The following is a 25,638-nucleotide window of genomic DNA, read 5'->3' as shown; positions in this document are numbered from 1 at the left end:
ATAACGTCTTACCTGGCGTAATCTCCTTTGGCCTCCTAAAAAGGGAAAATAATGCAGTTACTAAAAGCATTATAAGAAAATGCAATACTTGCTAAAAGTTGCCTACTATGCTAATGTTAGCTACCTGCACAAGCTGTACAAAGGTAACGTTACACGATTGACCATCAGCACATTTAATTTGACTGCATTTTAATTTCTCTAATAAATCGGGCAAACACAGACTCAATTTAGATCGCAACACCGATATAAAAGGGTCGGTTTCTTTAACAATAGCTCCGTGTAAAGCAAACTCAAGGGACAACTGTTTTCAAATGTTGCGTGCCCCGAGCGTCTTCATTTACATTTAGGGGTGAGTGACAAAATTTCAGTGTAGAAAGCCTGCGACAAACTCTTACCTGCAATGCGAATGCGGCTAATTTGAAAACATTTCCACTCTCCACTTCGATGGTCTCCTGGTGTAAACAAAAAAAAACGGCAGGGTTTTTAAAAAACACACACGCACAACAAAGTGCAGCCTGTCCGACACACTTGACTTGAGAGAAAATCTTCCCGTCCCGTACCTCGGTCCCACCGTTACCGACTGAACCACTGCCGCAGAGGCTTTTCGGTGCTTGAAACTGTCCGTGAAGTGTATTTAATTCTGTTTATCAGCACTTGAGTTATCGTGACGTTTTCTTTAGCCAACAAAACGCACACTTGTACATAGAAAGCATAGTTGAATGTCCGGTCTGAAGCTACAGTCCCCTGTGCAAAGTGGTACGGTCCAAAAGCAGGTTCAACAGTCTCCGTCTCCCATGGTGACCAGTCTGCTCTCCCCGCGAAAAAAAAAACTGCACTGCAACGTTTGGTCACATGCTGCATTCACATGCTCCCCCTACGGTTGGGACGGTTCAAAAACTCCGTGTAAAGCAACTTCCTCTCAATGTGACCCAAGTTATCAAATTGTTTATGGGAAACATTTGGAATCACTGGTCCTGGTACAACTCTCATACGAATTATTGGAGTTAGTTGAACTTTTTCACGCTATATATAATAATAATGAACTCATCACGCTCAAGCCCAAAAACTCTTGAAAGCAGCATTGAAAGCAGCAGTGTGAGATCTAGAGAATTTCAAAAGTGTAATGTTGCATAAATAGCATGCTGTCGGTCAAATATTATAACAAAAATTCAGTATAGAGATAAAAGGACAGAGTATGAAATCATGAAAATAAAGAAATGTAGCCTTATAGTATTCTTATGCTATTTACTAAAACAACGGACATTTAAAATGTTGCTTTAGTCTTGTTTATAGCCTATCATTATGCTCATAGTATGAACAATATATGTCCAACATTATAATGATCTGACCATCAATCCCGAGCTGAATGAAATCTGTTTCTTAAGAGTCTGTTACCATTTAGAATGATGGTAGATCAATAATTGGATTAGGCATTGACCATCACCTCAAAAAGCAATCAATTATTGTGTGCAATGATCTAGGACAAAGATACATGCCAAATTTCTAGGATACAAAAATAAATATAGTTATGAGACAGGTTTTTAGAAAATAAATGCTTAAAAACACTTACATTAAACACTAAAGATTTAGCGTTCAGGAAGAACAGCTCCACTGTTGTGTTGTCTTTCAGGAAGGTGATCTTCTCAATATAAAACCTGTGAAGAGTTTTTTTTTGGGGTCAGCAAGATTAACTTGAAATAGACTGTCAGTGCATTTTGCCTGTGCCTCAACATTATTCACAAACTTCATAATGTTCAATATAGCCTACTCTAATTTGGCAGTCACACAGCAAGACTCAGGCTGTGTTCCATCACTGCCACCTGCTGGTCAAGAGAAGCCTTGGAGGCCACGAAGGTCTCAATACACCAACTTACTTCAAATAAAGTCTCTAATATACACAACTCAATCTAATGTACAACACTGAGATTTTCAATGGTTAGTATCTGATAAGGCACAAAAGTATCCCATGAATTTCAGCAAGAGCACTCACCTCACAAGGAACTTGAGCTCCAAAGGCCCTGAAGTCTTGGAGAAGTCATGATCAAGGACTTTACGATCCAGCTGGAGCCAGTTATTCTGGCCACTGAGCCGGGGATAAAAGAATAAATCATATGTTGGAACACTGCGATTGTAATTTTTCTCTCTTCTTTCTCCCCCCTCTCTAAAGGCTTCTGTAAACAAGGATTGGTTCTAAATCAACCAATCCCTTTAATTAAAGTAAAATTAAACACAAAAACAGACAAGACACTACCAGAGCACTGCACTTTTTGTCTGTTATGTTAGGAAATGTACTTACGTGTCATCTATGAAGGACAATCCAAAGTATTCTTTCTCCTTCAGGTTAAAATGTGAGGCCACCAGATCTAACAGCTCACGGGACAACAGCTTAGGCTGGAAGGTTTAGATTAAAAAAACAGGAGTTCAGTTGAGATCATTTGTATGCTAACTCAACAGGATCGTGCTACCCAATAAAATAATACATGTGACATTCATAAAACATTTCACTGAAAAACTGACAAATGAAACAGATTAGATCACTTTGGCAAGAAATAAAAGCAACATAGGAGTAAAATTAAGACTAACTTACAATAATGAATCATCATTAAATCCTACACAATTTCAGTGCATCAGCATAATCTTTAGGGTATGCAGTGTAGTTTGTGCCTAATAAGGCCAGCAGAAAGTGTCGACTACCTGAACCAGCAGCTCCAGCTTCCTGCCATCCAGGAGGTGAACCTGGCACAGACGGCCCTCGGTCATCTGCAGGAAGACAGATAACATGAGACATGACCACTCCTGCAAGGCAGCACAGCACTCCACCTCCACCTGTGCCTCTCTACTCAAAGCTGTGCTTCCATTATTTCAGCCCGGGGATAAAATGGCTGCTTCTCTTTCTCTCGTTGAACAGTGACTCACCGCAGTGTCATGTTTGTCTTTGTGTTGAATGAATAGGTAAGAGGAGCTACTGGGCAATTGTTCATATGGGACCCATGCTCCAAAACATCAAAGTCACTGCAAGATCATCAGAATTATTTGTTTAAAAAAGTCCCACAGAGAAATTACAGGCATAAATCAGCTCTTTATAAGTGCACCGTAAGTCATAAACAAAGAGTCTAAGTTTCTTTTGCTAGTAAGAATTCACACACGCTATTGTCTTTATCCCCTCACATGTCCTTCCTCTGCAACAACACTGGTCTAATGAAAATTCCCTGAAATGTCAACAGCCCACGTTTCCCTCTGCCGAAACGAAACCAAAAGACAATGAAGTCCTGGTGCATACTTTAATTGAATTCCCGCTGTATTGTCTAAGATGAATGGCTGTAAGATTCATTATGTTGCAGTCAGCAAAGAAGTGCCTTTCAGTGCAGGGCAAGGTAGAAATGTTATTGTTTGGTGATGAATATTAGCCAAGCCATATTCCAGTGGGTTAAGCAGCTGCCGACATTCAGCCTCATATTCTGATATTTCAAAACATTTCTTAATTCCTCAGTACAAATTCTGATGATATGGTGTACATATAAAGTGTAATCTCTGTTGGTGTAATCTTAATATTCCAGTAGTCATCATCCTAAATAATGTAGGAATTGATGTAGCATTATGGACTGTGGCATTATTTTATTTATTTCTATGTGCTCGCACAGTTCGTGCCTTATGCAAGTGTCGACACAAGAGTTGTTCAGTGCAGAAAAACCCACTTTGCCACCTATATTTAATCAGTCCTTTTGTAGGTGAGGTTATATTAAGTACCAAACTAAACATTCTCATGTTGAAGAAATCGTTCAACATTTGAGAAATGTTCTATATTGCTTTCTCACCTAGAGGTAGATGAGAAGATTGATACCACTCTCATGTCTGTGCTGCAGTAGGTAACTTTAATAAAAGTAACTACACAAGAAGAAGCCAGAGGAACCTGTTTTTTTCACAGATTATCATTATTATTTTAGCTAATATGACAAAAAGTTAGTTTTATAAAAATTACCTACTGCTGGGTTATTATAAAGCTATCACAAGCCTCCAACAAATAACATGTACACAGCAATATCTACTGTATCTGAAGTTTGCTAATATTAGCCACCATAAGTTATACTGGTCACACCAAATCAAGTAAGGCTGAGTGTATTGAACTGGGCAAGTCAACATTTAATTTGTATTATTTCTTCTTTCAGAGGTTACATAGTCTCAGTATAAAAAGCTTGAGGTCATTTACCAAATCCTTTATTGAATACCACACCACCAACTCAAGTGGGTAAAGGCGAGGTCTGATTGAGCACAACAGAGTAAATCCACATAATTAAAGCTACTATATGTATTTTTAAGTCCCTGACTTTGGTGCCCCAAGTGGCAGGATGAGAAATGAGACAGTGGCAAACAGCAGTGCAGGCCAGTACCCTGTTTTATTTACTAACAAAATAATATCCCTTATCTCATAAAAAGATGTAATGTGAAAGACGCTATATTATCTCATTGAAATTCTATACATTGTGGCTTTAATGCAATAAAAATGTACTTTTATTGGTTGGGAAATCAATGTAGAGTCAGAAAGAGCAGTATTTTACTACGGTTTGAGCTCAGTGACGCCTAAATGCCAAAACTGTGTGTTCCTGTTGACTGGATGCTGTTTGCTGCCCAGGAATGTGTCCTGGGTGTCTTTTATTTCTGTGACCTCAGTGAAAAACATGTGGCATCCAACTGCTTGGCCTCTGCGGTGGAAAGTCAGGGTCATGTTAGCGTGGCCACAGGGCGGGAAGGCACTTTCTGGCGTGGTGTGAAACTTCAGTCCGCCAGGACATATTGTTCTTTGCACCACAACAGAGCTGTCATTTCACTTTTATACTATAAAGTCTACTTTTCCACTTTGTTGTTTTTCAACGCCCTAAACCTCAGTGAGATTCACGGTGCAGTGGCTAAAGCTGTACTTGTCAACAAAAGGGTTTCATTTGCAGTCACGGTAACTTACTATTATACTAACTTCGGATTTCAACACCATACCCACTCCTACTACTGTCTGATATGAGCTGCACAGCAGGACCTTTATTTAAGCTCCATATCTCAGTGGTCCAGAAGAGGCAAGAATCTAGGAAAAATAAAGTACTGAAGCTTACCTCAATGAAAACCACAACCTTATTTGATGTGTCTTGATAGGGAAAACAATTGTGGCTGTTAATTACAACGTTCCATAGATTAATCTAGGATTAATCACTATAGTAACCCTTTCATTAATTGTTGTGGCTGTCCAGGGCACAATCCTCTCAAGAGCCCATCTATCAATGCTGCATTGTTGCAAGGCAGTGACATCAAAACATGGAGAAACAGACAAAGGGCTTTAGCGGTCTGATTTTAAGCTCATAGCCAGCTATTGGATTTTAGATTCACCTTCAAGATGAATGTTACTCCAAATCTCTTCTTTTTTGTCTTTTCTCCAAATCCTAATGCTCAACCACTTTTAAAAGAATTCATAAAACCTTAAACGAATTCACCCCCTTTGAAGATGTAGTGTATTTGATATGGAGATACTATAGAATATACTATTGCATGAACAAAGTAGCACTGGAAAAGCTGCCAGTGCTGAACAGAGGACCTGAGCTTCGGAGCGAGGTCTCCAATGATGAAAAGAAAGGTCATGACTGTGTCAGACAGGTCATCCCCCTGAAGCCCTGTCATTATGGGCAGAGGGCCCCTGATGGTGCTCTCTTCACATGACCCCCAGCAACACTGACCTACTCAGCCCGAGCTGGGCCCACCCTGCAGCTCTAACCACATCTACAACCCAACGCTTCACCCGTTGACCATAAGTAACCACAAGCTGAGTGGGAAATACTTGTATCCGCAGTGGTAGAAAGTAACTAATTACATTTACTCAAATGCTGTACACTTTACTTGTGTATTTCCATTTCATGCTCCTTCATACTTCTTCTCTGCTGCATTTCAGAAGGAAATGTTATACTTTTTACAACATTTATTTAACAGCTTTCACAAGTTACTTTTCTGATTAGGATTTAACAAATGAAACATATGATTGGTTTATAAAATATTACGCATTGTTATAGTTAAAAGTAGCTCCACCTCAACCAACTACAACATGAATGTAGTGCTTACATGTTAATGCATTTATAATAATGATCCGGTAAGATAATAATATAAAACAGACAGGGGCCATTCTGCATAACGAGTACTATTACTTTTGATTCTTTGAGCATACTGTGTTGTTACCTCTGTACTTTTTGATGAGTGAAATTAGGAATTTCACTTGTAATAGGGTTTTTTCAGTAAATGTTCTGAATACTTCCAATACTGCATATGTGATTCTGAAGTGGAAAAAAAACAATATTCCGGTATGTGGTTTAAAAGGTAAGCAGATCTGATACTTGCGTCACTTCTGAGAACTCTTTTAAAGAGAAGGCAAGATCCTCAGATGACATACACTGATGAGTATCAGGTGTATGTGCTTTTAAAGGGTACTGCCTAACTGAGAGAACTTCTCGGAATAGTGTAATTTCGTGTCACCTTTATACCTTGTTTCAAGAACTGAGGAACTAGTAACTAGCAACTAGTATTATCAAGATGATGATGATGTCTATTCTCGTAAATGTAATTTCTTTACTATAAAGCCCTTGAGTTGCATTTCTTGTATGAAAGCTAAAAATAGTTTAAGTTTAAGTTTATTATTACTATTATTACTACTACTATTACTACTATTATTATGAATTAGTATCTGTTATGGAAAAATAGTCTTTAACATAAAAGTCCCAAAAGCCATCTAATACAAATAAAAAACCTTTCCACAAATATGCCAGGAAAATGCAAAAAAGAAGAACCTGAACACTCTTCAAGTTTACACAGAGGACATGCAGGTAAGATGTGTTAACCACACACTGTGTTCAGGTGTTCCGGCAACAATGCATTTCAAAGACAACTTTGAAAGTTCTCCTCTTCAGCCAGACAGTGAGATCAAACGGCTGGTCATGCTGCTTTCTAATGACTGCCATATGCACTGGGAGGGAGAGACCCTTGTTAAAAACAGGCTTTGTGACTCTCCAAGAGGCAGCCTGTGTGCTTCCTCACACTCACACAAATAAACATGTGCATACACTAATGAGCCAGATGAGAAAAACTACTGACTCACTTCACTCGGAGGGAAAGTTGAAGGGAGTAAATAGGTAATATAACCCGTAAAAATCCAATGGCTAATGAAAGAAATCCATCTGGCACTGGCACAGTAACCATTTACATATGCTGTCAATAAAGCAATCAATAAAACCTGCTATATTCAAACTCTTCTTTCCTTTTCCATTTATGCTGCCATACCTTAAGGAGCTGTCATACCTGGTAGCATTTTCCAATCCTGAACCAGGCTTCTAGGAAGCGTCTGCATGGCATCAGCCCACGATTGTACCACCTCCTCAAGGTCTGATGTGCCAGGCTCCAGACGATCTGGCTGCCCGAAGCCACCAGGTCTTCCATTCCACGAATGATGCGCACAGCCATGGTTAGCTGCCTTTTCTCCCTGACAGCCAGTTCCTGCCTCTACTGATGAAACCTCACAGCCACCTCCCAGAACCAGGATAAAAGATGGATCTGCAGGCCACTTTGTTTTGCTTCAGAGCAACAAGCTGAAAGGAGCATCTACACTCCCGCACACACACACACACACACACACACACACAAAGTCTACTGTGTCTCCCCAGCTGATGTAATGTTAGTGAGAGTCGGCGCTCTGGAGAGGCTGGAGCGGAGCAGCGTGCCTCAGGCTTGGTCCTGGGCCCCGGTCCAAAACACTGCCTCATAGAGTGCAGGGGAGGGCAGGACAGAACCATGAGGCCCCTGCTGCAGAGACTCCATCTCCCCTCTACATAAACACACTTGTATACAAACACAATGTACATGGAAACAAACTCCGGCGGGCCACTCAACCTTTAAAGTCATAAAAACTTTCCTCACTGACTCACAGTAAAATAATGGTGAAAAGGTTTTGTTTTGCTGGTCCAGGCTGTGATTTTTCTCTTCTGTAAAATAAAGATTACAAAGTTAAATTGCACCAAAATATGTTCCTTTTCAGTTTTGCTGATGACTTCATCTTTTATTTCATTGTTTTATTTCAGCCCTTATTTCAGTTTCATTGTCTGAAAACGGGTGTGGGAATGGTCACTTTGTCTGGGATGTGGAAGCTATTTCCTGGCGAGACCAGACATCTCCACCCATTATGTTCTGCAGGAACACTAAAAATAATTGGTCCTGTGTGGATCAGCAGGGATGGCAGAACTGACAGCGCAAAAACTAAAAGTGAAACTGTGGGGAAAAAACATTTAGAAAGGCTTTTATGTGAAAATGTAGAAGCGCTTGTGAGTCACAACCAGACATGTTCCTTTGTATAGAGCTGCAATTAATAAGCAAATGTTGCACACAGGCTGTACACCTGACTCAGATAAGTCAGACAATACTAAGAAAAGCAACACAGAAGAAAAAGAAGATGTGGAACAGCTCTCAGCGGAGACGTGTTGCAGTTAATCTGGAAACAATATCCTGCCGTTTGTTTACGTGACCTCAGTTTCCACGAACGCTTAAGTATCCACAGTCAACATGTGCTGTTTCATTGAACATGATGACCGTAATTGTCTCAGAGCAGGCACACTGTAACCTCTATATCTGCAGTAATAGCACAGAGAATGGTGTAGACTAAGAAGCAGAACTGTTACTGAAATTTGTATCAATAATTCCCAAAAACATGGCAAGGAAAGTAAATAAGTGATGTTTTCTGCCTCATCAACTATTACTGAGGAGGCAGTGGAGCTGCTCAGACAGTGGCAAACAGTTTCCCAGTTACAGATTTTTCCCTATGTGCTCAGTCACATTATGCTATACAAATAAACAATAAACAAAATCTTAGTGGTGCATGTAAGCATTAATCTGCTGCAGAGCATACATGTTGAAAATGAACATAACCATTACCACGCCTATGCAGGCAGTGACCTGGCTATACTGAGCACTAGAAGCAGCTGTGACATTGGGTTTTATGAAAAAAGGGAGCATGAGCAATTCTCAAAGAAGAATATGAATTAATCTTCATCCAGGCACAAACAGATCCATATACTGTACTGTACTCTCAAAGAAATAGTTCACTTTGTGCAATAGCCTTTTGTGCTATCTTGCCAAGAGTTAGATAAGATTGATACCACTCTCATGTCGATACATTAAATACGGAGCCAAGAGTCAGTTAGAGTGGAAACAGGTGGAACCAGCCAGGCTCTGTCTAGAGGTAAAAATCTCCCCTACCATCACCTTTAAAGCTCACTAGTTAACATAGCACACTAACAATAACATTAACATAGCATATCCAATCCCTCCAGCATTCTGCTGTTGGGGGTGCAACAATCCCCCAAAAAGCCTGATTTCACGGCAGCTTTTCTTTGTGTTGTTTTAAGCTTTTCTTTTGCACAGAAATTGTGTGAGAAAATGAAAATTTTAGTAGTTTGGGGACGTATGGCTCAGTGAGACTGCTATGATTAGTGAAACTCACAGGAAACAATAATGATTGGTCACATTTGCAGAAAAGTTGCAGTGGTTGGACAAAATTGCAAGGTTGTGCAGAATTGAATTTGCGTTTGTTGTTGGGATCGCATCAATCGATTAAGAAGAACTAAAATTAGGCTATAAACGGCAAGCTACTGTAGCTCACACTGATGAAAAAGTTAATGCTGGTTCTAATAGAAAGGTGTCAGAACAAAGTGCATCACAGTTTGTTGGTATGGGGCTGCAGAACATTATGACCACCAAGGTGCTCAGATTGTTATGGCTGTTTCTTTTGGTTGCCTATTAATGGCATCATATCTTCCCCCCCCTTTTTTTTTTATACCCCCGAGGAAAGGGGAAAAAAAAAGGAAATTTTTTTTAAAAAAGGGGGAAGGAAGTCAGCAAGCATGACTAAATGTTATGTGAATAAAACTTTAACATTAGCTTGTCTGTGAACTTGACACAAAGATAGATTTTCATTGGCACTGAATGTAAACACAGAGCTTTTTTTTCTCTTTGACAATTCCAACAAGGTTTATTCAAACAAGACAACCGCATCCTTAACAGTGTTGACAAAACAGAAAGTACAAGGAAAAAAGAGAAATATGGAGCAATAGATGGCTGAAAGATTGAGACTTTGATCTGTCTGTTCTGCAGTAAAGATCAGTCTTATAACAGCAGTCTCGAGACTACAGTTATAACCACAATATGTAAAATACTACTCTAATAATATTAAAACAAGCTCACTACAATTTATGTCAGATCTATTGACAGCAGCCATGTGGGAATTTGATCGTTGATCATGCAATTAATCAGGCGTCGTGGCCCCTCCTCAAACTGTGCGTTAAAGGACAACAAATCTTGCAGAACCAATTCTAAAATTAGTTGGGGGTAACCAATTCTAAAGGTGGATCTGTTATCAATAGCCAGAGCCAAGCTAGCTGTTTCCCTATTTATGCTAAGCTAATCTAACGTACTGCTGGCTGTAGATTCATTGTTACTGTATGGACGTGAGTGTAATATCAATCTTCATCCAATTCTCTGCAAGGAAACGTGCACATAGCCTGTATTTTCCAAAATGTCAAATGATTCCTTTAACTATATTGAAGCTGACTGTGGTTGTTGGCAGTGAATAGCCTGGTACATTGATATTCTACGCTTCTTTACATATACTGGAGGCTGTCTGGCTGTCTAGCAGAAATTCAAATAAACATGAGAATAATAGTACAGCGTTTAACCACAAATAATACTGACACAGCAAACGTGCTGTTACTATACCATTGTAAAGAAACAATTTAATTCCTGTCCTGTCAGTTAAAGCCTTTTTGGGGCATAAAAATGTCCTAACAGGATTACATACTATTGATGCTGTAATCCACCACTGCATAAACTGGATGGATCTGTTTCTAGAGGGCAGGATTCATCATCAGAGACCCATTCGCAAGGTATAGATTCACCGTAACCAGCTAACCATGATAAACACGGACAGATGCGCAAAGCCACAGCTGCCTGGAGCGACAACGGGCGAGACAGCCAAACATATGGTGGACACAAGCCGCTGTTGATCACCCACATGATCGCCACGTGTGTAAAGTAGAGCAGCGTGTTCTGGTCCACATAATGTTAATAAATACAGGGTTTTTGATGCATCTGCCAGCAGAGAATTTCTGTAAAATATCTGTACAAATATCTGCCAACATTCCACTTGTAGGATCATTTTGATCAAGAAAAGTTTCATTTGGAAATATGCAATTAACATTTAATTACAAGTAATGTTTTAGGAGTACAAAATACATCAGATAACTTAAGTACAGTCTATGCAGGGCAGTCAACCAAAACAAACACAAAGAGTGGTTATATTTCGATGTAAGGGCATGCAGGGATTGTCTCTAGAGCTACGCACACTTCCTGTGAAAACACACTTGCATTCACACATATGCCAAATGGCTGCAGGCAGCAGATAATCCCTGTTGATTTCCACGCTCTATACTGGGGTTTCGGTGGGGTGAAGACGTAGGAAGGGGTAATGACCTCAACTAGAATCAATCTCTGGGAGTCTATGCTCAGAGAGGGCACCCCAGGGGAAAGTGTGAATTAACTGTCTGGGCTAACTGTGAGAGATGTCTACAATAAGCAGTTTATCTGATCCTTGAGTCTGTTAACAAGTGTCCATGTCTCATCACTCTCTCATATAGCATATTTTACTAATAATACATGTATGTATCATTATCATGCATACCTTCTCATTTAAACCCTCATTATCTGATTGTTTGGCCACTTGGGGGAAGTGGAACAACACCTATTATCACCTTGATTGATATGACAAACATGTTAACTAACAGTTGCACATCCAGTAGACATGCAGCAACATTAGCATTCATTTGGAGTTGTGTTTCTGTCCACTAGTCAAGTCCTATATTCAGTCTCCTTTTAGCTCTGTTTTGGTCTCCACCAACTCTTGTGGAAAATATCTGGGTCTTTAGCAGCTTAATTCTCCACTGTGTTTACTAGCCACTCACTACCTCTGACTAATAAACAGGCTAGTGGTGACAGTGAACTATAACAGTAAAGTTATTCTTCTCTGTGGCCAGCTGACAAAGTCCAATATTCACTCTCCTTTTCTGCCACCTAATTCACCACTATGTTCACCAGCTAACTTTGCTAACAATTGGGCAAGTAGAGTAAAGCTTTTATTTGAAACTCTTTTTAAAAAAAAAAAAACAGTGTTTTGGGGAATTTGGAAAACAGTTTGATGAGGGGGCTGAGAGTGAAACAGACCAGTAACTATGTGGGGCTTTAAACCAAAACAATGAGCTGAAAGATGCTAAAATGCTCCATAGAACTAAGGGGAACTGCAAAGTCAGGTGATAATTCTCTGTAGATATCTCTATACCTATAGGTGTCAAAACTGTAATAACACTATGAGCAACCCCTTTACATTACACAGTCATTTGATCCATTGTTGTTATTGAAATATTTATGACAGCAGCTTTAAACTTTAGGTATTACTGTAACTAGTCAACACAGTAATCTCAAAATGATCACATAGGGGTTATTAGTCTCCTGGATGACTTCACATTGACAATTTCACACTGAAATGCTCCAACTCGGAAGCCAAATAAGCTGTGTTGGAGTATGTGTATGCCATATGTTTACTTTGGGGGAAAAGGGCTCCACTGAATAATATCTTTTCACAGACAGCATCCATTGCCTGTGTATAACTCAGTATACATGGCTGCTGTCTCCCAATCTCCACCTCTCCCTGTCTCCAGCCTGGCACCACGGCCGTAAACACCATGACCTCACACCACGGCCCGTCACCCTCTCTGATGTCACTGTAGTGTCACTCCATTTCTCTACACAAGTCATGTGCTGCACACAAGACTGTGCTCACTTAAAGGCTCATTCTTTTCAAGCTGTTGTTATACTCCCCCCCCCAGGCAGAAGACAATCAATTGTTCTGGAAGTGCAGCAGTGGCTGACATACTTTGTGTTCACGCTGCAATGCCCCTTCACAGCCAGCAGATGGGGAAATCGAGTGCCTCACACAACCCCAGGACACAAAAAGGGAAAGTACATTTAGCACTGGAAATTGTTTGGGAAATTATACTGTCTGGAGGGGTTTCCTATTATCTTTAAGCCAATGTCATGCCCTTTCTCCTAATATAAGGGCCTCATTTCACTTGTGATGCCTGGATTGAAAGTTTAATAAGAATACAGACAGGCAGGCTGTTACAATCTAGCCCACTGCTTTGTTCAGTCCCAGAAGTTCAGTATTAATAGGCCTGAATCTGTTGAGAATACAAGGCAGGGCATGACAGGGGCAGTCACTCTGCCAAGATCATCACAGTTCCCTGTCCCTGGGCTTATTTCAACATGGGATGGCAATTACCTTGTACAGTAAGTGGTAGATTAATTATCTAAAAGGGGAAGGCCTCCGAGTGAACGTAACAGAGCCTGAGCTGGGCAGGGAAACAGCTGTCATCCGCACGGGCCTACAGCTGACGAGCCATGCCACATACTGAGACTGCAGCTGACACGCTGAATGGAAGACATTCGGTGCAGTGTGCCTGACACACTGCAAAACACACACACATGCAGGCTTGATCACTCCCAGTTATAATGTCCTTGCCTCACAGGACCCTGGCTGCATGCCTGTCAAGGTTCCTGACTGTCACTTGTAGTTAGAAATTGAGCAGGTGGACGCAGCTGTCAGAAATCATGATACTCGATAGGAGGATGATTTGTAGTCATACATCATACATGAATAGATTAAGTTCATAAAACATGAAAGAGGGCCATTTCTGGTCATGCATATGTGCCACATTCTAATGGGCTTTGCTGCTGCGAGCATCGTGTATCATTTCTGTTTTTGCTATTGTTTATTTTTTCAGAGACACATTCATTGAGAGCATTAAATCAACACAAAAGGAACTACTGTACAAATTTTAAAATGTCTACCCTAAGGCCTTCAGATTTGACAACCTTGCCAGTAAGTGAGAGGCTGCCATTATACATCTTGACAGAAATTGTCACTGCATCTGTTTAAAAAAACCACAAGACATCTTAATTACAGCCAATTAACACCATGTGATAAAGCTCCATTGAGCAAATGAATGGCGAGACAGAAACGCTTTTTGTGTGTGTTTAGGCGGTACAGTCAAGCCCAGCTTTGTGTGGCCAGGCAGGGGGTAGAAAAAGAAAAGAAGGGAGGGAAAGAGGCGAGGGCCTGGGGGCTTCAGGCTGCCACCATCCACCTACTGGATTGTCGGTTGGGTCTGGGGATTTGGGGCCAGATCCTCTTGCTGTATGGGATGGCGCTCAGGGGCTCGCTGGAGGCCACAGGCCATGACAAACCATGTGTGTGTATAAACCAGATGCTATGAAGAGGAGGAGGTCAAAGCGGGGGAAGCGTGTGGGGAGGCAGAGGCCAGCAGCCCCACACTCTCTGCCGCGACAAAATGTTGCCCCGAGGGACTGTGGGAGCCCAGATTTGCTCAGACATTTCTTAGAAGGAGCATAAAGAGCCTGTGTCATTAGCTTTCAATATCATAGCCAAGTGATGGAAAATATGAATGGCCGCTGTTGACATCTCCACGGGCGTCCAAATGAAACAAAGAGAAAGCAAGAGAGATGAAGCAGAGGAGGGGGAGGGGAGGGGAGGAGACACCATCAGTGAGGGGCTGTAATGAGTCTTAAGGCGAAGGAGGGGATGAAATTATTGAAGGGAAAAAAAAGAAAATAATAATTTTAAACTATTTGGCTTCTGAAGTGTGTTATACTGATATTGTGTCTGAAAGAAAGAACAAACATGAGCAGGGTTTCAAGCCTAAAATTTATGAGCCAAGGGATATTTTAAAAGAATTTCCATATTTTATGACTTATCAATTATCTGTCATGCGACAAAGCATCATAACTCACTGGGAATAACAACAGCACAAAGCTGTTTTCATTCTAGGAAGTAGACTGTAATATGAATTACAACCCTTGTAGGAAAAATATAAATGAATTAAAATCATTATCTGTTCAATTTCCATTCATAAATGTGAATCATGCCCATGGGAGCGTGTGTGGGGAACCAGGAAAAGGTAACGGTTGATATTAGGCTTCTTAACACTAGTTTTTGGGGCAGTAATAGCTCCATAGTCCATAGGGACTTAGCTTGGGACTGTGGGTGGCTGACGCTCACAATGGCAATGATAACAGGCTGATGTTTATCGTATAAGATGTTAAAACTGAAATGCTATTTTGAGTTAACATTTGAGTACAGCTGAGGCTGATGGGAATGTTTACTGAAGGCTCACCATGATGATGGCACTAGGTGATAGTAACTTTGGTGAAGTCAAAGCATCGGCAAAGTTATTACAATTTTATCATCCTACTGGGGACATAAATGTCTATATATCCAACAGATGTTGAGATATTTCAGTGTGGGTGGGCCGACTGACAAAATGACACTGCCGTCCCCAAAGCTTCTGCTATGGTTAAATATTCCCTGTTCCGCTGTACAATTAAGGTGGAACATCCTATTTGTGGATGTTCACTTTGATTTATGAGATGTTGTCTATAGGCTCTTGGTTTTCTTGATTTTAAAACTGGGGAAATTAATTGACACCAATAATTTATATTAGCCTGGTTTAATCTGACATGAAATTGCCCTTTCATTTATTTGGAGTCCCGAATCAGCCCTGGGGGGGCTATAGTTCCTCAAACCTCAATCAAACCAAAACATTTACATACTGTATAGACACAGTGAAGTGTCTAAATCCATTTTGCAGCTGCAATTAGCAGAGTTCTCACAGCTGATATCTGCATTTAGATAATGTACAATAATGAGACCCTCTGGCTTATCACTCTCAATCCAATTTACCAACTAGATAATAAGATCACTTACATGGCCTTATCTGGGCAGACAACACATGTCTGAGAAACCACAACTGATCCAGTTACTGTATGTGGAAAACTGCACTCTATGAGCCAATGTGCTGTACAGACAAACTGCAGAACCTGTGTGGCACAAGTAGATATCACTTTGAAAAAAAAACGTCTAAAAGCTGTCAGCATTAAGCCACCAGTATTGCAGAAAACCTCTATTTTTGTCCTGCTGTGTATAAATACAAAAGCTCTCGGTGGGCTGAAAGCTCTCAAAGGTTATAGCTCTGTCAGAGCGATTTCAAGAGGTGCCATGATTTGAAGGCAGGATGAGTTCACTGGGAGTCAAATGGGGATTTTATCAGTAGGTAGAGTTTGTAGGGCAAAGCCTCAAAACAGGGCATCTGTTCCTGCTTTACTGCTGCTAGACCATCTAATACTTTAACTGTTACAACACCATAACATATTCTGAAACAGCTGCTACACTGCAGATGGAAAACATGTCTCACTGCTTTTCAATATTTAATTGGTTAGCAAAGACACATGTGAACAAATTAAGATTTTAACTGTATATTGTCGGAGGAGTTGCTGCGGAGGCAGAAAAAAGCCCTGTTTAGACCTGGTATTAACATGCATCCGATCCGATCATAAAACACAGTTTTTGTGGTAAAGTAATTGGCAAATAACCAAGAAAAACGGCAAGGGTGAGAGATGAGGCAGCATCTGAAAAAATGTCACTGGATCAGACCGCATATTGAAACTTAAAGCTGCACTAATCAATATTTTTATATTGACAATGGTTTAAATGGATTTGTGACACTGTTGCACAAAACAACCCATACAATCAGACACAGAGTTATGACCTCACTCTTCAGTTCCCCAGTTTTCCAGTCGGACACAAGATGTCTCCTACTTCACTGTGAAGTCCATTTTCAGTTCATTTTATGTGCACTGGTGGCATGGTTTCCATATCACACTGCAAAATTGAATACTGGACCAGCTTTTACTTCTGAGCACAGATTTAAAAAGAAAAGAAAAAAGAAAAAAACCCATTTAATACTAATTGAACTTTATAGCCATATCGATATAGCCTACCATGTAGTGTTAACACTACATATCAAAAGGAACATAAAAAACCTTCTGTTATCTACTGGAAGTGAAATATTTCATTTAATACTGTGCTTTGTGTTGTCTAATGACTAATGCTCTCTGATAATAGTGACAGCTTTACAGTAGTTTGAGACAATCTGTGTCCGACATGCACTGTAACAGCCGTATCTGGGCAGAATTAGTATTACCAGGGGATGCCAGTAATTTCACTTTAGCCATTCTCACAGATCATCAGTCATCTGGACAATTAAATAAATTACAGGGGGGTCTATGCTATTCAGTGGATGTGGCACATAACGTCAACCACAGTGCAGCCAATAAAGGCCTAACCACTTCATGGTTTCATATCAGTTTGAGCTTCAACAATTTGGAAATTTGCAATTAAAATAAATATTACAGATATCTGCAATACCCTAAATTCATCTAAACTGTGACTGTAATTAGATTTCTGAATTCATGACATAAAATGTAAGACAAAGGCCCACAACAATTTCCCACAGACAAGGTAACATCTTGAAATTATTTGTTTTATATAACCAAATAGTCCAAAACACAAACATATAAAATTTACAGTGATGTATAACTGAGAAAAATCCTTGCAAATGGTCACATTTGGGAAGCTGGAACAATAAATATTCAGCATTTTGCTTGAGGTAAATAATCACTCATTTATCAAAACTTAATACATTTCTTAGCAATCTACTCATCAGTTAATTGACTTATTGTTTCAGCACTACTGTCAAGTGAATATTTCCAAACCCAGTCTGGTCTGGAAGACATAAATTAATGTATCTGCATATAATAACGCCACCTTCATTTTCCCCTGCCAGGCCAACCACTGCCTTCCCCTGAGGATACAGTATCATCTTTTCTCCCAGTGTGCCTGACACCTGTTACAACTGCGCCCTCCATATCAGCTTTCTATCAGAGTCCAATCCACTGTATCACCAAGCACTGTCCTGACATCACTCGTTTCTGCCCGTTGATGGACTATGACTATAGAGGCTAATGCTACTGACAGACACTTTCAGTTGTCTCGAGAGTGCACGCTTCTGTAAACACCAATCCATCTGCATGAGACATGTGTGCTGCTGTTAAACAAAGTGCAGTACAGTAGGTGAAAGGGTATACACACACTCGCTCAAGACAACCTATGTATTTCAAAAGGAAGTAGCCAAGCCTCTTCGCAGGACAATGCAACCTTGAAAAGACCTCTAGATCAAAGCAGGTTTTTCTATTGGACCTCTGACATGGCTTCCTTGTCATTGTATCACCCACACACCTACATCTCTCCTCCATGTTACTGCTAACATGCGGTCTTTCTACACAACCTACTGTCCCTGTCACTGAGCTCAGAGCGGCCTGCCTGAGTGGGCCAGCAGGGTGCTCGGTTTCGGTCCACAGGGCAGGTGATAATGACTTCCCTCCCTTCCCTGCTTCTCCTCCTCCATCCCAGGCTGCAGTGGTGAAGGTGACTGCAGCTGGATGAATTCTTTCTTTTAAAACTGCAGTGGATATGAGTTGGAGGGTGAGTGGTGTCTGGGATCTAGTGTGTGTGTAAGTATCGGTCCAGATGGGGTTTTTTCTTTCCAGTATTAACCCAGTAAAAGAGAAGGCTCACATAACACTCCATTAATGATGAATGCTAAGCTCTAAAGGGTGAGCACCTATACAGCCTCCATTTCTATTGCCTACCACACCGCACCCTAACACTGTAAATCCACTGACAATACAACCCAAACAAAATTAACTCATTGAGGCAAGGTATGAAAAAAGGAACAATTTAGTGCCCCAACTCAACAGGAAATTACTTTGTGGGGGGTTGAGAGACTCGCATATTCACAGAAGTCTCCAGGGTTTCTCCTTACCATGCCTCCATACCTTCTGGCACTAAACGTGTGAAACACTCACATGGGGTTTTAAGCTTGAGCACTATCGATCACCCTGGATCTGAGGCTGTGGGGTACGTCTGCCGTGTGAGCACGGTTGATTTTTTTCCAGACTCGACACCATGTACCTCTCTATTTGCGCCTGAGAGGGTAATAATAGCAGCTTAGGCCCTTTCCGTCCACCCCCTCCTCCTTTACCTTACACGCTCTTGCAGTGTAGGGAGTCTCATTCTGGTCATTACCATCCAGGCTTTCAAACATCCCATCAACATCCTCACAGCTCTCCTGGTGTGTTTGTGTGTGTGAGTGCATGTGATCCGTGCAGTGTGTATTTAAGAGGAAAATGGGAAGAAATGGAGAGCGATCACAAGAGAGGGATGGATGGATAGATGGAGAGAGGCACACAAGCAGCATAATTACAGGGAAGACCACCCCCCTCTTCGCTTTTACGAAAACCTCGTAGGCAAGCCAACAGCGGCACAGATAGAGAAAAAGGTGGTTGAGGGCTTTGCTTTGTTCTTATTTTCATTTTCTCAGCCTCACAGCAATTACATCCCAGCCTGAGAGACACATGAGGAGGAGGAGGAGGAGGAGGAGGAGGAGGAGGAGGAGGAGGAGGAGGAGGAGTACACAAACAAAAAGAGGGATATTCTGCTCTGGAGTGCAACGCTGAATAGATCTGTTGGGTTCAAGGCTACCTCCACTGCCCGAGGTTGTGGATGAACCCACCGGGAGGCGGGTGCTCCCCTGCTTGGATCTGGTAGCAGATCTACATCTCACCTGCCCACCTGTGCAGCGGTGCACAGTGTTTTGATTTTTGAGAGTTGGGTTAACCAGGAAATCAAGAATGTATGAATATACTGTAATTTTTTGCAGGTAAAAACATGTAACAAGAGATTTAAAGGTTCAGTACAAGTTTGTTTAACCTGTCGTCCTGTGTTTTAAGGGAAAGTGTTCATACTGCATATATCCACACACAAAAAGCCTGTTGTCCCAGCGTCAGACAGGATGCGATTAATCGTACAAATAAGAGTAGAATGGTGCACTCAGTTTCTCCCCAAAGACATTCACGATGTAGCACTTGTACACTTGAATACACAAAAGGTGACAGAGGTAGTTGTGTGAGGAATGAAAGATGAGAGCATGAGAAAGAAGTTCAATTTCAGAATACTCTCTAATTTCCACACACCTGGCCGATCGCTGCATGCAGGGGGCATGCTTGACGTAAAAATGTCAGACACAGTCCCCAGTACTGATCGGAAAGGTGTTTTGGAAAGGGGTTTCAGCACTTCCTTTGAAACTTTCCAAGACTTACAATCCAACATCCTACTACGGAACTACTGGAATTTATTTGCATTAAAAAAAACTACACCGCCCATGACATTTTCCAGCATTAAAACATGTCTTATATGTTATTGTAACTAGGGCTGCCCCTGACTAGCTGTTCCGTATTGACTTGTAGCCGTTAGTTAAAGCCAATAGTCGACTAGTCGTTACACGTTTATGATATTAATTTAATTATTTCAATACATATACAGCCACTGCCTCTGTAGATAAAAACAGTTCATTCGAAGGTAACAAAAACACAAAAAATATTTCAGGTGATTATACACTAATGAAAACATACCTATCAATATTATATTCCCTTTTTGCCAATCGATCCTCCTAAATGTTACACATTGGACCTTTAACATATAAACAGGTGAATATGAATTTACATACTTCTGTGAAATTATTTTTTGCTCTGTAATGTTTTTGTGATACTAAATTTACTCAAATATCAAGCCATAAAAGCAGGAAACGTCACCTTCATATTAACAACAAACGGAAATCACAATTAAAGATACTATGCTATAGAAGAGTGGAGCATGAAACAAAGTTTACTCTTTGCTTTCTGTCCAGCTCTTTAATTGAAACGGTTGTCTTCAAGGTGGGTAAATGATGATGTATCACAAACGTTATATTTCACCTAATTTGTATAAATTGTTGTGTCAGAATAAACCATGGGCTGTTGGAATTGTGATTAATTTCCCACTGACATTCCCCAGGGACAAGGGTTTTTGCTCTGAAGTGCCCGGGTCAATAGCCACTGATACACATGGGTAACCTATAAATCCATCCTTGTGTCCATTCTTTCAATAATTCATAAGGAGGTGGAATTCAGCGCTGCGTTTTGTGGGGAATTTGTCCACAAACTTGCAAGTGTCTGTCCTTAAACAGATTGTAGCTTGTTTTAATGCAGTCTCTTTCATCTAAATGATATGGAAACCAGCTCCCAGAGGAATTAACCAACCAGCTGAGAGCCACTCTCCAGGGCTGATGCTGGTGTTTTCTGCTGCATTCTAAAGTAAAATAAACACACAAACCAACCTTGAACATCATTATTCACTAGAGCCACACATAAAAGGACCAAATCCCTCGAAATCAACAAAAGACAACAGTATTTTTGTCTCATAAAACTCCTTGCATGTGATACTTCTTGCACACAAGAATCATAAATTTTGAAACACACAATCAACGCGGGGTGTTTCACAATGTCTGTGTTTGCACCAAAAACTGAGGGCCAGACTCTTTGTTTTACTAAGGATGTCCTGTCTGACGAAACAAAGCAGACATGAAACAAGGAAAAGAGATGTATTGTCTGTATTCTGCTGAGTTGGTCCACAGCCAATGAGGAACAGATTCCTGTTGACACAACTTTCGGTGTGAACCATGTTCACACTAAAGGAGTGACACTAAGGACATTTACAGTAAACAGCACTGGGACATTTGTGATGAAACTTTTTATACTAAATCTTTTTGCTAAACATACTCAACAAGCGCCAGCCTCTAAACTCAGATATCCCCTCTGGGCTGGGGATCTGAATTGATTTCCTCTGCTAAGCCTATAGATTACTGTTGACCCACAAACACATTAACTAGAAAACAGTCCAGTGCCTGACCCTGAATTAGGCCTCAAGCAGCAAGCCTGTTTACGTACATTAAAGTGCCAATCCACAATATCCATGTTTTCCAGTTCTGACAAGCACTCGCTGATCTGGTGTCTTGCACTTAGGTATCATCAGTCAGTCAAAGCGTAATGTGGCATCTTTTTGCGTGAATTTTCTATTAGTTAAAGTGAGACTACAGATGTAACTTCCAAGAGAAGAAATACACATTTGCCTCTCACAAATGAAAAGTATAATTTATAGGCAATAAAATGCACCATTGCTTAACTAAAAACACACACAGATTTAGCTGTTTCTGCCTTAATTGATCCAGTATGACCAGTAGCTTGAGGTGGCTAATGTTAACAAATGTTTTAGGATTTGTATTCCGCACACTACTGAGTGAGTTATCTGACTTCATGACCCATTTCCATTTGTGTTACTCAGTGTTTCCTCTAGGATTTTTTAGCAGTGGGGGCAGGACCGTCCGAACGTTGTCCAATTAAAACGGACCCACCGCGGTGACGTTTTTGGTGGAGCTGTTAGTTTAATAGTCTTGGAAGAAAGCGAACGTTTTGACAATAAGCTACATCAACACAACAGTATGTGGAGTTAAACTGGACAGCCCCAATAACCTCTGAATAGTTCTACTTGTTGTTAAATTGCAATGTGAGCGGCAGCCAACGGGGGTGCATTATGTCGGCAGGATCATTTAAAAGGCAACTGTGACTACATTGTGCGTCTGCCCCATTTCTGATACCGTGGCGGCAGAAATCTAACAGCGGTGGGTCGCCGCTCCAAAATCAACATAGAGGAAACACTGGTTACTGTTACAATAGCTTACCATTTTAGCTCCATACTGAACTACTGCTACTACTTTAGCAAACTGTAGATGTGGCTGCTACAAAAGTTGCACATCGCTTTAAAGGGGCACTCCACCAAGGTTACAGATCATGTTCAGTTTACTTATCATAAAATCTCTTACACAGCGATATGAAAACTTTGGGCACTCCAAAGACTGCAATACTAAATCACTGAAATACCCCTTTAAAAGGACCAGTGTGTAGGATTTAGTGACTTCTAGCCAACTACGGTGGCCACAAAACTCCATATCTACAGAAAAATGGCATTTGACTCCATGGAAGGCGACCTGCGGCGTCTGTAGATAAAAACAGCTCATTCTAAGGTAAAGAAAACACAGTGATTCCTATATTCAAGTGATTATACGCTAATGAAAACATACCTATGAATATCATATTCTATTTCTGCCAATAGATAAATGTTTCATGTTTTTCTTTAAGTAATGTTTTTTTCATAACCTTGATGAAGGTAGATTTTTTTTTACATATGGTATGTGAACTGACACTGTTACGTGTACGTAAAAACAGGACATATAAAGCGGAATGATGTAACTAGCAAGGCATCCCATTTACATTCTCACCTGTCACATGCCACACTGATCAAGAGTTTGATCTTTCTGAGCAGGGGAATCTGTAGTCAGAACCAGTCTGTCAGGATCTCGTTTTCTAGTGTTAAATACTACGAACCTGCATGACAACAGTATCACATAACCTAACTGACAAATGCTCTTATTCAAATCTATGTGGAGAGATTATAATAAAGATGTGTGGGAAAGAAAAAGAAAGTGCTGATGAACAACTTTTAACACAAAACAGGGGCTTTGAGCAGAGGTGGGAACACATCACAGGCCCAGGTCACACAGCCCAGGTTGACTGGATGTAGTGTTAAATCTTGTTTACCCTTTCAAAGACCGCCTTGTATGGATAAGCTTGTTAATGGACCCTGATAGGCGAATAACTCCTATCTGTGCCGAGCTGAGCAGTGGCGTTGGAATATTCTGACGGTTAATAGCTTTATTGAATTGGAAACGCTGACCCCATTAAAAGCAGCTGAACATCCTAGACTAAAGTCAACACAAAGCAGCGCTGCCTTTGCAGTTTGTCTGTGTGTGTGTCCGAGAGAGAGAAAGAGAGACAGCACATGTTGCTCTCATGAGCCACAAATTCAATATAGTCACCTATACAAGCCAGTGGGCTGGGCCTTTGTTCTGTATCAATCACACGCCTCAGTCACTGGATTTCCTCATGCTAGGCCTGCTATGTGTCACAACAAATGAATGCCACTTGTTATGTATGATGTGTATTTTTGGAGCTCTGTATGAAAGTATTCATCCTGGTTTTCAACCAACCCCAGCACCACACACTCCTGTTTTTCATGGTCTGAGGTGACACAAGACCCATACAGGATATCATATGCCTGCCATGCCTGCCTCCCCATTGTTTGTTTTGTCCAGGAAACAGGATATTCACACAGAGGAGAGCAGGCCAGCTGACCATAGAGACAGAAAATAAAGGGTTAGAGATTCATTTTTTACTTTAAAGAAGTGCAGACTCTTATTTTTCTCCCATCCTTTCAGTTGAACGCATACCACAGGTATCACTGTGGTTCAACCCCCCATCAGTGTGTTTAAACCCTCCAAATAACCATTAAAAACTCCAATGCAAGTTTCTGACCAGCAAAGCACTTATGTTGACATGTCAACAGTTGAAAACCCAGCTGACATTCAGTCAGCAGAAGTAAAAGACATGCATATATGTACAGTTCACAGGAGGCGGGGATCCATTTATAGTCAAACACAGCAAATGAGGACTGTTTTGGACTGATGTGGAGAGGAATATAGGCTAAACCAACAACACCTTTCCTCCACAGAAACAGAGCAAACAACAAAGCTCTTAAAGACAAAAAATAAATAAATAAATACACGTTTTAAAGTAGAAAATGAGAGTAAAGTGTGCAAGTTATTGAGAATGTAAGATAACAAACGAACCGTGTGGCTGCCAGAAAAGCTGTTACAGGTGATCACACAGCCAGATATTGTTTTACGGCTCAAATAAAGGCCAGTTAAGCTCTAAATGGCTGTGTTTGTATGAAAATGAAACGTTCCTCACCTTGTGTCTTTTGTTGTGATCTGATCGCTCCCACTTATTGTCTGTGCGCGGAGCGACTCAGCCCGGCACCGGTCAGTCAAATAAATCCACCTCTTCCCTTAAAAGCCGAGACTTTCACAATAAGAGATTTTTGTTCAAGATGAATGAAGAGTTGGTTCTGCAGAGTTCATCAGAGATCGGGCTGAAAAGTCCAATAGGGTTAGCTGCTGCCTGTTCGGCATATAGCTCCTCACACTCCTCACAGTCAGTCAGTCAGTCAGTCAGTCCCATCCATTCACACTCCCCGCCTCCTCCTCTCCGCTACCTTCCACACATTCTGCATGGGACAGATGAATGTACCTCAGCCGCTGCTGCCTCGGCGCACGGCTGTTGGCCAATGGAGGAGCGCTCTCTGCTGCGTAAACCCACTACTGACAGTGGAAATGAAATAAACACTCTTTCAAGGGTAATCCACTTTTTGTGTATCTAACTGGATCAGTAAAAAATGGCCATTCATCAGTTTATGATCCGAAACTGTGTGGTGTTTTATAGATTGTTATTGACATTTGAATTTGCAGCAGGCCACTCTAGCCCATGTGTGAATAATCAGGAAATGCTATTCAACGCACATATGTAGACTTTCTCCATCTGTTTATAGTAATGTTTTGCCTGAGTTGTCTAATGTGCTCCCCATAGGACAGGTGCACAATGCATGTACACAGTAAAATTGCAACATCACTGCCATGAAGCCTAGTAACCTTGTCAGAAGTCAGACCAGTATTTTTGACTCAGTGTGATAAAATATTCTTTGTTTCCCATTCTTCAATTATTAGATGGAAAAATGTGTTAGAATATCAGTTTGACAGGGTGGCGGAATGGCACAAC

General features: G+C 40.9%; 1 protein-coding gene across 4 annotated transcripts in view; it reads right to left on the bottom strand.

Annotated features, from left to right (window-relative positions):
* frmd4ba (FERM domain containing 4Ba) overlaps window positions 1-25,055 on the bottom strand; it is a 44,712-nt gene extending 19,657 nt beyond the window's left edge. Inside the window, exons 1-7 of one of the 4 annotated variants that reach the window (XM_051414116.1) lie at window positions 24,775-25,055; window positions 2,695-2,760; window positions 2,297-2,391; window positions 1,991-2,083; window positions 1,571-1,655; window positions 396-452; window positions 13-35 (exon numbers count right to left, since the gene is read on the bottom strand). In XM_051414116.1, coding sequence (XP_051270076.1) covers window positions 13-35; window positions 396-452; window positions 1,571-1,655; window positions 1,991-2,083; window positions 2,297-2,391; window positions 2,695-2,760 — 419 coding nt within the window. In that variant the 5' untranslated portion in view covers window positions 24,775-25,055. Of the gene's footprint in view, window positions 1-12; window positions 36-395; window positions 453-1,570; window positions 1,656-1,990; window positions 2,084-2,296; window positions 2,392-2,694; window positions 2,761-7,323; window positions 7,528-24,774 lie in introns of those variants that run through there. The other 3 variants (XM_051414113.1, XM_051414114.1, XM_051414115.1) reach the window with 3 other exon arrangements.
* Window positions 25,056-25,638: the final 583 nt, after the last annotated feature.

This window comes from Dicentrarchus labrax, unplaced genomic scaffold (assembly GCF_905237075.1).
Source record: "Dicentrarchus labrax unplaced genomic scaffold, dlabrax2021, whole genome shotgun sequence".
In the NCBI taxonomy this organism is placed as follows: domain Eukaryota; kingdom Metazoa; phylum Chordata; class Actinopteri; family Moronidae; genus Dicentrarchus; species Dicentrarchus labrax.
The sequence above is the reverse complement of the archived record's forward strand: the minus strand, read 5'-3'. Positions and strand labels throughout refer to the sequence as shown.